Raw genomic sequence first — 16,007 nt, forward strand, 5'->3', positions numbered from 1 at the left:
AAGGCCTTGTAACGGCGAGGGTACTTGTCAAGGGAGCACCCGGAAGCCGGCATGGTGCCCGGAGCTATCGTTCTCCCACACGCCGCCCGGCAGCGTCAAGCCAGCCTGATAGGTGAGGGTTGCCGCCAAGATCGCGAGGAGCAGCAGCACTTCGCGCTTCTTCTCCATCGCATCCTCCTCCTTCTTAGCATCCTCACAGCCCTTCTTGTTGCTGGGGTGGTGGTCTAGCGTGAAGAACACGATGTGAATCACCACATAGACAAGGACGCCGCCGGCGATAGCGAGCGTGTAGATGGACGTGCTTGTGTCCCTGCTGCTGCCGTTGGCGTACGCGCCTATGAGGCCGAACAGGTCCAGGATATGGCCGCCTCCAGCGCGTGCCCTCTCACGAGGCGCTCGCTCTGCAGCATCACCATGATGACCAGGGACGCCACGAAGGCCGCTGAGTTGAAGTAGAAGAAGACCCTGTACCGCCCGGGATGCGTCGTCAGGAGGGTCGGGTCTCCGACGATGTGGCCCTCCCTGCTGTCAGCCCAAACGCCGCCAGGTGAATTCACTCCTGCTTGGTAAGCGACCGTCGCCGCAAGAGTGGCAAGCAACTGAATGACTTCACGAGTCCAGATCATTGCGTTCTCCGCTGCCTGTTGACCTACATATATTTCACAAATAGTAGATGACTAAAAAATTGCAAACTAGAATACATTTGGTGACAAAATGATATTAATGAAAAAATCTAAAAAAAATTACAAACGCTTGGCGATTAATTCGGTACATAACTTGAACTATCATTGCCATTGTATTTGTTTCATTTTCTAAAAAAACTACACACCCTTTCCATTATGAAAAATCTTCAACTAAACCATCAAACAAAGCCATTATGAAAAATAGCATAAAATAACCCCTAAATATTTTTACATAGATTGCCCACCTATGTGTTGTGTGCTACCATGAATACCAAATATATACACATGCATGTATAAGAGATAAATACATAACTTTATAGTTTCGCAATCATGAAAAATGCCCCCTTACCAAATCACATACCAATGGCACTATGTATGCTGTTACATTATATAAAATTTGTAAATTTAGAATAAAAACATTAAAGAACATCTACATTGGTAGTTTGATTCTGATCACTCTATCCTTAATTATAAAACTACTATACACATAATCCTTTCATAGAGGAAGTTTATAATATTAAGAATCATGTTACATGCTGAAAATAACAGTTTATGCCATTGTAATAACTTGAAGTATATTACATATATATGATCTATACTTTATGTTTAATAAAAGCATCAAAGGAGAATTTTTTATAGAAGGTAACAATAATAAGCAATGTAGCTTTAACTTGCGGATCAAAAGATTTGAGGAATTAATAATTTATCCCAAATCTAGTTTTATGTCGTCACGATACTTAATTTGCAAACAAGAGCTGGCATAGCATAAGCAAAACCTTTGAATAAACAAGTATCTAATACACGCACGAAAAGGTCCAATACAACGAGCGAACTATCAATATAGATGGAAAAATATATAGAATAACTGCTGAATTTGTCGTAATGGTATTGAGACTCCAGATCATTGTTTTAGAAACCAACAAATACAAACAACAAACATAAGCAATTTTGACTAGTTCTAGGCTCTAAACTTGTTCACAAACTTTTAATACACTTATGTCTCCTGAGATTTTAACCAGTGTAGGAGCCTTTGTGGTTAATGATGTAATAATCTTAAAATTTTTAGGCAGCTAGCTTTTGTTAAAGAAGATATATCAGCAAGTTTGAATTGTTAAAGCACGATGTTTAGTTTGAATCTCTTAATGCGCACTTGCCAAAGGAAATTTCAACTTGAAATGTAAACTACGCTTTGCAAAGATAAAGATGAGTATTGCATAGTGCATCTGCATACCCGCAACCAAAGCTGAAGTGATGTTGCAGCTTGATGGCAAGAAACCGTTGTAGAAAGATGCAGCCAAGAACTGGGACAATTAGGGCTAGAACATAGCCGGTGTGGTTGCTGTCCCTGCAGCTCCCAGAGGCGTAGGCGCCGGCGAGGCCCAAGATCGCCGTGATGATGAGCCCACACAGCGGAACCTTGACAGCCTTGAGGTCCACCTTCTCGTAGGCGGTGAAGGTGCTAGCCAGCAGTGACGTGACGAAGGCGGCGGTGTTGCTGAAGAAGAAGAACTGCTTGTAGCGGATCGGATGGAAGCCCTGCAGTACGGGGTCGCCGGCGGTGTGGTGACCTTCCTCCGTGCTCCGCCAGAAGCCACCCGGTGGGTTCAACCCGGCCACGTACGCGATGGTGGCCACGAAGATGGCGAGCACCAGCAGGATCTCGTGCTTGGACAGCTCGTGGTCGTGCTCGTGGTAGTGGTCGTGCTCGTGGTTGTCGCCCAGCGACCGCGTTGCGGTTGCCGCCTTGTCTTGTTTAAATACCATGCTGGGGACGACGAAGCTGATGCAAGCAAAGGTGGCGCCGACCAGCCCGGCGGCGCAGACCGTGGTGAACCTGTCGTGGCTGCCTCCGGAGGCGTAGGCGCCCATGAGGCCGAGCAGGTCGACCACCATGACTGCCCGCGTGAGCTTGAGCAGCCAGCCCTGGTCGCCCCTGTGCAGGAGGAGGAGCAGGAGGCTGACGACGAGCGACGCCGCGAAGGAGATGGCGTTGAAGCAGTAGAAGACGATGTAGCGGATGTAGTTGGTCTCGCGGAGGATGGAGTCGCCGGCCAAGTGCCGCGACAACGTGTCGGTGTGGTCCTTCAGCCAGGAACCCCCCGGCGGGTTGAGCCCCGCCACATAGGCCACCGTCGCCACCAGGGTGGCCAGCAGCACTAGGTACTTCTTCAGCTGGTACTCCGCCGATGTCGATGTCGATGCGCCGATGTCCATTGGTGATATCGATGGAGGTGGCGGGTTCTTCTTCCCTGCTTTACCCGACTCCTCATCGTTCTGATCTGCCATTGTTCTGCTGGGTGAAGTGAAGCTTTTGAGTGACGTACACACCCATGGGCTTGGCTCGATCTACGCATTATATATAGAGCTGATCGATCGAATAGCTGGCATGGCACGCACAACATCTTGCGCCGATGTCTGCATGCATGCGTGTGTCCCAATAATGGCATTACTTGATCAAGTCATCTTATATTAGGCTTTATATATTCCCTTGTCAATACCATGATAGACTTTATGCTTTATGCCCTTATTAGCTTTTCATGCGCTAGTCTCATGCAAGTGACGGTTGTCAGCACGACAGGTACCTTTCCAGCATTGCTCAAGGTATTCCCACGCAACAGCGCGAAAGTCGAAAGATCTCGGCACGGCAGGGTTCGGTTCCTCGTGTAATCTATACTTGTTCTACTGGAGTTATGAATGCTTCACGACTGAGTATTTGGGCTATAGATTTTTATGTACGTGTTGACACCCAAAAATATGTCAACTTAGAAAATGGGCTATTGCTATTAAGTTTCTAACATTAAAAGGGTGTTGGAAAATATTTGGCCTGACAAACGATGAAGAAATAAACAAAAGAAGGAGGAGGACAGTGCCTCGCTCGGCCAGGCCTGCTCCTCTGCCCAAGTCGGCTTAGACTGCCCCTGTGCCGGCCCGGCCATAGCGCCCAAGACTCATAGGCGACTCTAAGTTGGCTAAGCCGTTTTTTCTGCTGAGTCTGAGTCGGTTTGGTTTTTAAATCGGCTTTGGACCTTTTTCCGACGTTAGAAACTTGAAGAATGTATTTTGGGATTGTTTCCTAATAGGATAAGACCGCCCCTCTCTATATATATGAGAGGATCACGACCGAATGGTAATATTGACCATCAAACACCAAAATACAGACTAAATGGCCCATGGGGTCCATTTTCCTTACATTGCGAAGGTGTAGCGCGAGGGGCGGAGCGGCGGCAATGCTGTGAGAGAAAGGAGGGAGGTGTGAGGTTTACTGTTATGGGGACTTAGCTGGACCACGTGTTGATTTTGATAGCTTGGATGGTCTTTTTCACAAAACAGGTAGAGCCTCGTGTCGACGCGTAGAGAAGCCACCAATGCTCTGAATTTTGTGGTGTGAACAGGAGGCAGGAGGTTTTAATAAACCTAATAAAGCTAGCTCCGGCTGGACCCCACCCTTGAAAGGTCCTAAATGGCTAGATGGGGTGAATAGCCTATAAAAATTTCTACAAATTCACTAGAGCAAGAGGTTAGTACACTAAATGGCTAAATGCAATTTTGCTCTAGCAATACAAGGGTTGCAAGCCACCTATCCAACAATTCTAGTTGCTATAATCACTAGGCACAAATAATGGCTATGTCACTACTCACTAAGAGCTCTCAACAAATCTACACTAAAGAGCTCCACTAGATGATACTAAACTAGCAAGCAAACAAGCTCTCAAAACTAGTTACACTAAAGAGCTTGTTACAACTACTTTGCAAGTAATTAAAGGAGTGAGTGGGACGTTTATACCGCAGTGTAGAGGGATGAACTAATCATAATAAGATCACCAATACAATCACTGGGAGAATACCAATGACAAGAGACAAGCGATTTTTCTCCCGAGGTTTACGTGCTTGCCGGCACGCTAGTCCCCGTAGTGTCGACCAACACTTAGTGGTTCGGCGGCTAAGAGGTGTTGCACGAACCTCGTCCACACAATTAGACACCGCAAGAACCTACCCACAAGTGAGGTAGCTCAATGACATGAGCAATGTACTAGAGTTGCCTTTGGTGCTCCGCCAGGGAAGGCACAAGACCCCTTGAAATCACCGTACCATCTAGGTGTTGGCAAACACCAAGAGTAACAAGCTCACAACCAGCCCAAATCACCCAACTAGTGCCACAAGATGATGCAACTCAAGGCAATGCACTAGAGGCTCTCCAAACTCACTCGAGATGATGAAATCAAGTGAACAAGTGAGTGGAGTGTGTTGCTCAGCTTTCAAAGGGTGTGCACAAGTGTAGGAGGTGCCAAGAGAGTGGCCAAGGCTGGGCACACCCTCTATTTATAGCCATACAAGCAAATAGAGCAGTTATACCCCTTGGAGCTATTTTTGCGAGGTCACCGGACAGGGTGGTGCCTGGCACCGGACAAGGAGGTGACCTGCCCAGCGGTCGAATTCCAATGGCTAAAAACTAGCTGTTGGGGCAACGGACAGGGTGGCGGTGGCACCGCTCTAGGGGCTGTAGCACCCGGTTTTAAGAGCAAAACTAGATACACACCATATGTGAGCACAGGAAGTCAAATCTCATATATAGCTACAAATAAGTGTAATATGATAAGACAATGCTTATTACATAGCGTATTAGTATAAAGAATACAACCTTAGAGTATAGACAGCAGAAAGACAACTCCGATCTTTAGGTAAAGACTCCACTTTCACAAGAACAACTGATTGGTTGATCACAAGCCTAATTCCTCCAAACTCTATCAATCTGGTACCCATTCGGGATTTTTATCCAAATATGTGAAAAATAAAGTAAACGTAAGTACATGTCGTACTCAACAAATATAACATGGGGTTCATGAGGCTCAAAAGGCTGACATTGGTTTAACTGCAATTAGCTTTTAATTGTCACAATTTTAGCATAGGAGTAGCAACAAGTTTATCACAAGTCCATAGAAACACATGATCAGGTAAACATAAATAATGAATAGCATAAATAGTAATTGTTACTGAGTATCTTTATCATCGGTGTTCATCATCTATTCCGTAAATGTTCCAAGGCCGCTCGTGACCGTCAGCACAACTGATATACCAGTTTTACACTATGCAGAGGTTGTACACTTTCACTGTGAGTCGTGATTTACCCTTTTGCCCGAGGTAGCTAATCTCTTGACCCACTTCCAAGGAAGGTCGGCAGGGTTCACTATGAAGCCTTTCTAAGGTTCATCTAACAAGTTAGGGCCATTAGATTCACTCGACAAACAGATGTAGGAACTCCCCTTCCCAATGGCACAATGACACGCAGCCTATACACTAGGGGACAGAGGTTGTCCTATGCCCGATTCGGCAAGCCATTCTTACGCCAATAAAGGTAACCTCTAACAAGCTAGAAAAGGTCCTCATACTGAGCTAAAGCCAGAGCCATGTAGCCCTCACAGTTGTACTGTAAGTCTCGAATGTTTACTTACAGATAAGTCCTTAGGAAGAGGAATCTAGAGCACCATAAAAATAGCCCAATGCTCTAGCCCCCTGATTTCATGTTGCTAAAAAGCATCTTTTAGTGTTTATTGCATATACCATTAGTCAAGCTACAAGATCATAGTCTTTAATTGAGCACTAGCATCATACTACCCAATGTAATACCCCATAGGTAACAAGGCACAAGGTACAAAGTACTAGGAAATCCTTAGTGGCAGTCAAGGTAGACACATACAGTATGAATTAAATGATTAAAGGTGTATAGGACAATAAGGAAGATCCCATGCTATACTTGCCTTAAACTTAGATCCTTCTTCCAATCCAAATCTTCACAGAAACTCCGTGATCAACACGTAAAGCTCACCGACTGGACATGATCATAAAACACCACACAAGCATCCATGCAATCATCACTACCGGAGGCGACTTCTTTGTCGAGTGCTAATCTAACACTCGACAAAGAAAAGTCACCGTGACGGTGAGCGCCACCGTGATAGTGGCTTTGCCGAGTGTCAAGGTCAAGACACTCGGCAAACAGGCGGCCTTTGCCGAGTGCCTGTCTCGTGGCACTCGACAAATCTATGATGTTTGCCGAGTGCAATGGCCATTGCACTCGGCAAAGCATGTTCCCAGGCATGTTCTCAGGTCGTCACTTTGCCGAGTGTCATGGCCATTGCACTCGGCAAAGTGACTGAAAACAACATTTTTATTTGTTTTTTACATTCCATCCAAACAAACAGAAGATATATATAACAAACATCAACAACATCACATATATATATCATCAATAGCACATATATATCACAACCGTCACATGTCTCACAATATATCACAAATAAGTTCACAAGTAATCCAAGTGCTCCATCATCTTCAACCACAATTACAAATAGAAGTACCATTAACAACCACAAGTATCATCACTGATTTGGTGAAGGATTCGCTGAAGCATGAGGATCGTTCGATGCCGCCGATTGATTCTGCACAATGGAGAAGAGATTGCATGTGTGAGACAAGATAAATATATACCATACATGAATAAAACTTTCATACTCCACTAGGTTTCACCGTAAGCATGAACATACAAACTAAAACATTTATACTCACAGAAGTAGAATCGTGAGGAGGTGGAGGTGGAGCGAATAGCGAAGGTGGCGGAACTACACCCGTAGTGGCGCCAAGACTTTGCATGTATTGAAGAATCTCCGCCATCCTCTATCGCTCGGCCTCCCACTCGGCCTCCCGCTCAGCCTCCGCCCTCTCCATCTTCGCCTGCATCTGCTCCCATATCCTCCTCTCTTGTTCCAGCTGGGCCTACAATATATTCACCCCAATGTTACAATAATGCAAAGGAAAGGTATGAAAAAACCAATGAACGACGAATAAACCAGGAATAACCTCGAGTGCCTCCACCCGGTGGTGTGAAGTGTCCTGCTGAGGTCGTATGGCCGGGCTCCTGCTCGTGCTGCTTGCTCGAATCTGGGAGAGACTGGGAGTAGCGGCCGAGTCGATTGCGCCGTCCCCAATCCAGTACCGCCCATGCTTCTTGCCTCCTCCCACCCTCATGACGACTTCTCCATCAAGGTCCTCGGTGCTCGGATCATACTCTGGCCCATGGACCTTCCTTGCCATCGATGTGTACTCACTGAGGCGGTTGTGGACGGTCGCATTGCTGTACGCCTCGGGCCCGTCCTCTGGGTTGTAGTCGACCACGGACGTCGCCTTGTCCTTGTGGGCCATAGCAAATGCCTTGAAGATGGAGCAAGGCTGGCCACCATGTGACGTTGATTGCGAGAAAAATAGCAAGTTGATTAGAAATCATCCAAAATTGAGCGTTAGAATAAATAAATGAATTCGCGTACCCATGTTTCTGTGTATCCGCTGAGGTTGCGGCTGCCTTGATGGTGTGCTACACCTAGCATCGTCAAACGCCGCTCCCAGCACAAGTTGTGCGTCTCCTCCCACTCACGTGAGCACCACTTGTCCACCATCTGTTCCTAGCACTGGGGATGCGCGGCGCACCAATAAGGAATCATCTACAGGCCATCAAGTACATGACATATCAGAAGATGAAATTAAACCTACTTAATCTCAAAAGGAATCAATATTAATGTTTTGTATTTACCTGCATGTACTGGTCCCGGGTCAGCGTCATGGTTCTTGCGTCCCTTTTGGTGACCTTCGTTCCAAGGACGGTCCCGTGGTAAGTTACGACGGCCTGGATGCGCGCCTCATAATGCATGTCCACGATGAGTTTTTTGCAGCATTTGGTAGCCACCGCATCCGCCCTAGCCTCATGTCCGTCGTGGCATCTAAAGAAATCCTGCATACAAACACGTTGTATCCATTCATTATTTCAAGAATATCCAATGAATGTGATGTATTGATCAATATAGTGCGAGAAAGACTTACCCACAGCTCTTGCTTCACCCGCTCTGCCTTGTTGTTGAATACCCTGCTGGCCCGATCTGCAGCATCTGGGGCGGCGGCGTAGTGGTCAAACGAGTAGGCCGGCCCGTCACTCCGGCGTACTCAACCAGGCCAGGGAAGTGCTCCTTGCACAGAAGACCGAGGATGCCATTGACTTGGCGTGTGTGACCACCTCCACTCCCCACAATCGTCCGGTTCCAGTCCAAGTGATTAAGAAAAATTATTAATTTCTATTTTGATTTGCAACATATCATATAAAGTAGTGATAACATCTAAAGTTACTTACTTTTCCCCCTCGGGTCAAATCAGCGGGCGTCTCTCACGAGGTATCGATCGCTGAGGGAGGCTCGCGGGACCTCGCAAGTAGATGCTCGACGAACTCGAGTAAGCGGAACCCCCTGCTGTCGCCTCCTCCTCGTCGTCCTCCTGCGCGCACTCCTGCACCTCCTCGGCGTCCTCCTGGGGCACCTGCTCCTCCTCCTCCTCCTCACGCGACAGGGCGGCAGGCGACGGCTCCCTCCTGCGGCTGCTCCTCCTCCTACTCCCACCGCCCACCATCTTTTCTATGGCTCCTCCTCCTACTACAGGGTAACTACTGTGTAAACAGGCTTTTATTTGTATTATTGATCACAGACTTCAAATTTCTCTAAAAAAACTATACATTCTACGCTACAACATATAAGGTATGGTTTGCCCCCACGCTCAAACTATGTACCACAATTCATGCTTAGTTGCTTATATACTAAACTAGGTACCACAATTCAAAAATAATCTTTGAGATCTAAGTTTCAGGCTTACATGTATCATAACAGAACATTCAAAAATAATAATGAGAACACCAGATATGTTTCTACTAAATCCATGGAAATTTCACTGCACAGTGATCAAACTACAAATTGAACCCCACTGCAAGATAAACCATATGTCTGCTACACTAACCACCAAAAATACAGTTCCAATACTACAATTTATTCATATGCTAATTACAAAGTTGGAGTATGCCAGCAGGCTGTAGCGTTTCACTACTGCTTATTGCTTCCCACGTTGTCTGGACACATCTTAACATTTTGGATACTAAATGATTAAACCCTCATCGTCAAACAAATCATCCTAGCTAGCAGCTAAACGAAAGCCACCTCTCAAGCTTTCCCCTTCCCCCTCGCCACAAACCCGCCATGGCTCAAGGCGCGGAACCCACTTGGAGAAGAATGCAGAGCGAAACAGCCGAGGGAACCGGGTTCAACTACGGCGAGTGGAATTCCAAACTCCTCGGCCGCCGTAGGCAACATCAGGAGGCCGCGCTCCTCTAAGCTACTAATCTACGAAACGCCCACACAGATCGCTCCAATAGCTCACGTACCTTTCACGTAGGTGATGTACGAAGGCTCGCGTCGCTTCTCGCAGGCAGCGCACGGAGAGCTGGAGACGACAGCGACGAGGAAGGCGGCGGACGGCGGCTAGGGCTAACGGCCGCGGCGAGATATATTTGGGCCTCTGCGGCGGTGGCCGATGCTACTGGAAGCGCGGCGGGGCGGCGCGGGCGCGGGCGCGCGGGCGGTGCTGGCGCGGGCGAGCGGGCGCGTGGGCAGGGGCGGCGCTGGCGCGGGCACGGGCGGCAGCGGCGGCGGCGTTGGCGCGTGCGTGAGAGCGGTTGTGTGCGGTGTGTGTGGGCCGGCCCAGCCGGCGGGGTTAAATCCCCCCTTTGCCGAGTGCTCCCGATCTGACACTCGGCAAATGTTTTTTTAATTTTTTTAATTATTTTGCCGAGTGCCACCTGGCCTGGCACTCGGCAAAGAGGGGTTTTTAAACAATTTCTTTGCCGTCCCCTCTCTGGCACTCGGCAAAGAGAGGTTTTTAAAAAAATTTACAAAAATCTTTGTCGAGTACCGGCCGTTCTGACACTCGGCAAAGAGGCTCCTCTGTCGAGTGTCATTTTTTGACACTCGGCAAACTATATTTTTTTCTCTTTTGACCTTCAAACTTTTTCTGCAGTCCTCATACAATACCTAGTACTCCATGTTCCAATGTGGCACATTTCTCGGACTTTTTCTCTATTTCTTTAATTTATTTCATTTAATTGAATTTTCTTGGATTATTCAAATTATAACTGCTAGTCATTCGAATAATAAAAAAAATGAATGGAAAAATGATATTCAAGTTATTTAGTGTAATGTGAGGCCTTATCCAGGAACAGATCATCAATTTCGAACATCTTATTCACGAAACATGACCACGAACTTGCGGTCGAGTTGTTTTTAAATTCTATAAAAAAGCAAACGAAGTCCAAAAATCATGAAACTTGTCAAGATGTCAAGATATCATATGTGGAGGCTGTGATAAAAAATTGAGAAGGTTTCGCGGAAGTTTGTCATGTACAATGCTTCCCACCTCATGGGCCTCTTCACGACATCATTAAACTTCTTCGGAGATTCTTCGGTTTGCAAGCATCGTACGTGACAACTTGCGCGAAACCTGCTCAAATTTTTATCACAGCCTCCCCATATGATATCATGACATCTTGACAAGTTTCATGATTTTTGGACTTCATTTGTTTTTTATAGAATTTAAAAACAACTCGACCACAAGTTCGTGGTCATGTTTCGTGAACAGATGTTCGAAATTGGTGGTCTGTTCCTGGATGCGGCATCACATTATACTAAATAACATGAATATCATTTTTCCATTCATTTTTTCATTATTCGAATGACTAGCAGTTATAATTTGAAATATCCAAGAAAATTCAATTAAATGAAATAAATTAAAGAAATATAGAAAAAATCCGAGAAATGTGCCACATTGGAACATGAAGTACCAGGTATTATATGAGGACCGCAGAAAAAGTTTGGAGGTCAAAAGAGAAAAAAATATAGTTTGTCGAGTGTTAAAAATGACACTCGGCACATCACCTCTTTGCCGAGTGTCAGGAGAAGACACTCGGCAAAGGAGCTTCTTTGTTGAGTGTCAGGATAAAACACTCGACAAAGATTAACGACGGCTACTGGCCGTTAACGGCGGCGACCCTTTGCCGAGTGTTATTGTTTGACACTCGGCAAACCTGGTCTTTGCCAAGTGTTATTCTTTGCCGAGTGTCCAGCACTCGGCAAACCACCTCTTTGCCGAGTGTCAGTTGTTTGCTGAGTGCTTTCTATCTGGCACTCGACAAATAGCCCCTTTGTCGAGTGCCCGATAAAAAGCATTCGGCAAAGTCTGGGACACACGGCAAAGAAGCCGTCTCCGGTAGTGCATACACGAAGCAAACAATAGATCTAAATTAGAACAGTACACAAAACATAATAAACAACAAGTAAAAAGGTTTTAAAGTTATTTTACACGTTACTACGAACACACAGACGCGAAAAACACACAAATCGGAGCTATGGTGCAAAAGATTCAACTACCGAAAGATTTACTTTTACATAAGAAGAAAACTATAGGCTTCATTTATTTTAACTATATAAAATCATATATATAAGATATTTTATAAACAATATAAATTTAATTAAGTCAAATTTAGATTTGAATTATAAAACTAAAGTAAAATAAATCATATTTTATTTATAAAATCTAGTTGCGTAATTATTAGTCAAGTTAAAGTTTAAACCACGAAATTCCAGAGCTAGTGATATGATAAATATTTTTACTAATGTGTAGATTACGTCATTACGAATCTAACGTAACTTGAACGGGTCAAATCGGAGTTAAAACGGAGAAGATATGGCCTATTGAAGGTAGTGGCAATTTTGTAAGTAGATGGAACTTGATTTTCGAATTAAAATAAATAAAATCAAAGTTTAAATCTGGTCGAGGACTGCGGACACTATTTAAAGAAAAGGCAGGGGTTCTTTTGAAAGAAACCAAGGACAACGGGTTCTAATATCTAAAACCATAGGGACTCTTTAGCAAAATAGCAGGCGAATCGATATCTTCTAATCTCAGCCATGAATCTCAGATTGGACGGTCGCGATGCGTTGGGGAAGATTTGGCTGCCGGAACAGTGACCGCGCGGTGGTGCCATGGCCGGACTTGGCCAACCTCATCGGAGTTCACGTAAAACAGCCTACGGGCCACGGCGGAGGGAACCGATAGCACTGGGAGGTAGAGGAGAGCAAGGCGAACTTGGCTAGTTAACTTACCACGGTGCGGAGAGAGAGGAGACGGCGCGCGGTGCAACGGGGCGGACGGCGTCGACGGCGGCGCTGCGAGCTCAAGGCGGCGGCTGCGCTAGGGTTATGTGAGGGGTGACAGGTGCTCGGGATGGGAGCGGCGCGTGCGGGCTTGATATTTATGGGGGTGGGGAACTTGGCGCGCACGACAAACGGCGAGGATGGGGCGGCGATGGAGTCCTGGCGGCGGCGAAGGCTGGTGCGATGATGACACGAAGAAGGGGATGGCGCCGGCAGGTGGGTCCCACTCGTCAGCGAGGCAAGAAGGCAGGGCCAGGGTGTCAGCAAGGGAGAGCGAGGGAGGCGAGCGTGGCAGCTACGCGGGCTTCTGCTTAGCTGGGCCGCGACAAAGAAAGAGAGGAGCGGCCCGAGAGGAAGGAAGAGCGGTCCACACTGCTGCTGGGCTGCGGTGGCGTGCTGGGCCAAGCGGGGAGGAAAACTGAAGCGGCCCCACGGGAGGAAAAAAACAAGTGGGCCGCACAGGAGAGATTCGGAGGAGAGAGTTTTTCCATTTTTCAAATCCTTTTCTATTTTGTTTTCAAAACCAAATTCAAAGGTAAACCAAATCAAATTCGAATATGGTTTAAAATACATTTTTCAATTCAAATAAAAATGAGAAATTTTGGTAAGTTTTCCAAAAATACATTTTACAACTTTTTAAATTCTTTTATTTTCCCTTTTTCTTTTCTTTTGTTTCAAAGCTATTTTCAAATTCATTTTCAAAGGCAATTCAAACCATTTTGAATTTGAATCAAAATCACTCAACCAAATAAATCAAATGCACCGGCATGTATGCTCAACCATGTTGCTACACCCTAGAATGAGTTTTAATATAATGAAAAATATTATTTTTCCTATATTTCATGAGCACAAAATTCATAAATAAATCATTTTAATCCTATTTCAAAAGAGACAAATTTTAGGGGGTTACAATTCTACCCCTTAAGATGAATCTCGTCCCCGAGATTCGAAAGACGTCGACTAGGAGATAGGGATACTCCGTCTTTAGATTCTTCTTTACTTCCTCGTGCAGTTCCATCTTCTTGATAAGGATTTCACTTTACTTTGCATACATGTTAACCTTACGCCAAGTATCTTGCTAAACTGATTCCAAGATTCTGACAGATACTCCAAACAATACTCAGGTAACTCCAATCACTAGGCCACATTTTCTTTTTTCTCCAAACAATACTCAGGAAAACATTGGATGATACCACATCATCCATATCAATAATACGGGTGATACCAAGTCACCCATTTCAATAACCCGGATGATACCACATCATCTAGTCAATAATAGGGGGCTCGAACACGGCCAAACAAGGGCTTAACGTGGAAGACCACTCAGCAACCATGCCAACCGGACCACGGAAGATCACTTAGCATCTGGGTCTTCTCCTAATATTCCACTGCCACCATCGTCCTCCTAGTAGAAATTGTACTTCCATCTAACGGGGTGTGAGATCAAGTCCTTATATAGACATGTGAATGTACGTAATGTCTAGCTAGGAGAGAAAGCCTATGAACCAGTCCTTATATGACCGAGGCGAGTATCTTTCAACTGGAACCCTCACTAGGTGATCTTGCCAAGGTAATCCATACCACATGAATTACCCCTCACTCCCCCCCTGTAGATCTTAAGTTTAGATTTACCGAGTTATGATCCACAATTATCCTCAGGTTCATTTATATCACATAGCTCATAAGGTGTGATAATACGTCATACCATTTCATCAATATTCACATGATAATCAAGCTCATAATGATCCATAATTCGCAATGAGAGAATAACATAATTTAAGTTTAGTTGATTAAATAGTGGAATGGAAAACATAGGGTTTATGGTGGAGGTAGTGGGGTATGGAGTTGGTGGAGGGGAGTTAGGACTTGCCGTCGTTGTTGACTCTTTCTGGATCCTCTACGTAGTCCGGGTCCTCACTTTCTTGGTACTTATCGTCTTCTGCTAGCCGGCGCTTAATAAATAAGACTACCGCCAAACTTGGAAACAAACAAGGAAAAACAAGCATAGAACAATATGGTGGCACTAGGTGGATTTGATAGTGTGCATTTTTAGAAGATTTATGGAAGTGGTTTCATGGGAAACGGAGTTAAGATTAAGAGTTATGATTTTTAGAAGTTTAATTATAGTCTTGAGAACTAAAAGGATTTTATGGTGATATTTTAGTGTGTGAAAAATAGTGAAAATTATATGGTTCAATTCCTGAGTGCATCTAGTTTATTTACAAATTTTTCTAGGAATTTTTCTACATTGGGAAATAGGTTTTATAACCTTTTGTGTGCAATAGCCGGGTGCACCTAGCAATTTCCTATACTGTGCGCTGTGTGTTGTGTGTGTGTGACACGTGGGGTCGGGTTGTGGGTCAGCCTGGCGTCAGCGTGAGACGGCGGGGACGGCGTCACTGCCGTGAACCCACGTGGCAGAGAAAGAGAAGAGGGGAAGAGGGTGACGGATGGGGATGGAGCAGCGTCGGAATGGCGTCTCCAGCCATCCCCACCTGTCAGCGAGAGAAATTGGGGGAAAGGGAAAACGGTAGCTGGATGGTGGCCGGCGCGGTGACGGAAGCAGTGGGAGAGCTCGGGCTCATCGAAGTTCGCCACGCCGGTGACGCCGAGCCTCGGTGCGGGTAGTGGAGTGGTGGACGGTGCTTGGGAGGCCGTGCCGCAACCCTGGGCGGCGTTGCCGGTGACGGTGGCTCCCGTGGTGGTGGTGGCGGTTCGCCGGAGCACCCGTGGTGGAGCCGTATAGTGGATATGTCCCTAGAGGCCCTAATCCAATCTACTGACTACGTGTACGTGTATGTGGTGGTGTGCCGAAAGTGCTAGTGGTGGTGCATTGTCCGGTCGAGCCTTGCCGACGGCTAGCCGGCGTTCGTGGTGGCTTGGCGGAGCTTGGTGCTCGGTGGTAGTGTGATGCAGAGGGGGAAAAGAAGAACTAAGTGGAAGAGAAGGTGGAGGAGGGGCCCTGGGGCTTACCTGCCACTCCAATCGACCCAAGACCCAGCAGAGAAGGAAGAAGAAGGAAACGGCTCCAATGGCTACGACGGCGCCCGATTTGGGGAAGTTTGCCTATAATTCTACAGAGAGGGGGAGAAGTGGAATGGAGGGGGAGATGGCGTGTTCCAGCTTGCGGTGAAACTCGTAGCGGTGGTGGTGAGGCCGGAGCGTCACCAGACGGGCCTATTTATAGGCCGGCCATGGCGGTGCCGACGTCGAGATCTCTCTCCGACTGTTGGAGATATTTTCTCCGCCGCGC

At 46.2% G+C, this 16,007-nt stretch overlaps 1 protein-coding gene across 1 annotated transcript; it reads right to left on the reverse strand.

Moving 5' to 3' along the window:
* Positions 1–1,865: 1,865 nt before the first annotated feature.
* Positions 1,866–2,969, reverse strand: LOC136489443 (uncharacterized). The gene has a single exon (XM_066486079.1). It carries the CDS (start codon positions 2,967–2,969, stop codon positions 1,866–1,868), a length of 1,104 nt encoding a protein of 367 aa, XP_066342176.1.
* Between the last annotated feature and the right edge of the window lie 13,038 nt (positions 2,970–16,007).

This window comes from Miscanthus floridulus, chromosome 10 (assembly GCF_019320115.1).
Source record: "Miscanthus floridulus cultivar M001 chromosome 10, ASM1932011v1, whole genome shotgun sequence".
Taxonomy (NCBI): domain Eukaryota; kingdom Viridiplantae; phylum Streptophyta; class Magnoliopsida; order Poales; family Poaceae; genus Miscanthus; species Miscanthus floridulus.

Excerpts from the sequence above, each read along its gene's own strand:
- LOC136489443 (XM_066486079.1), bottom strand. The coding sequence starts at position 2,969 with ATGGCAGATCAGAACGATGAGGAGTCGGGTAAAGCAGGGAAGAAGAAC.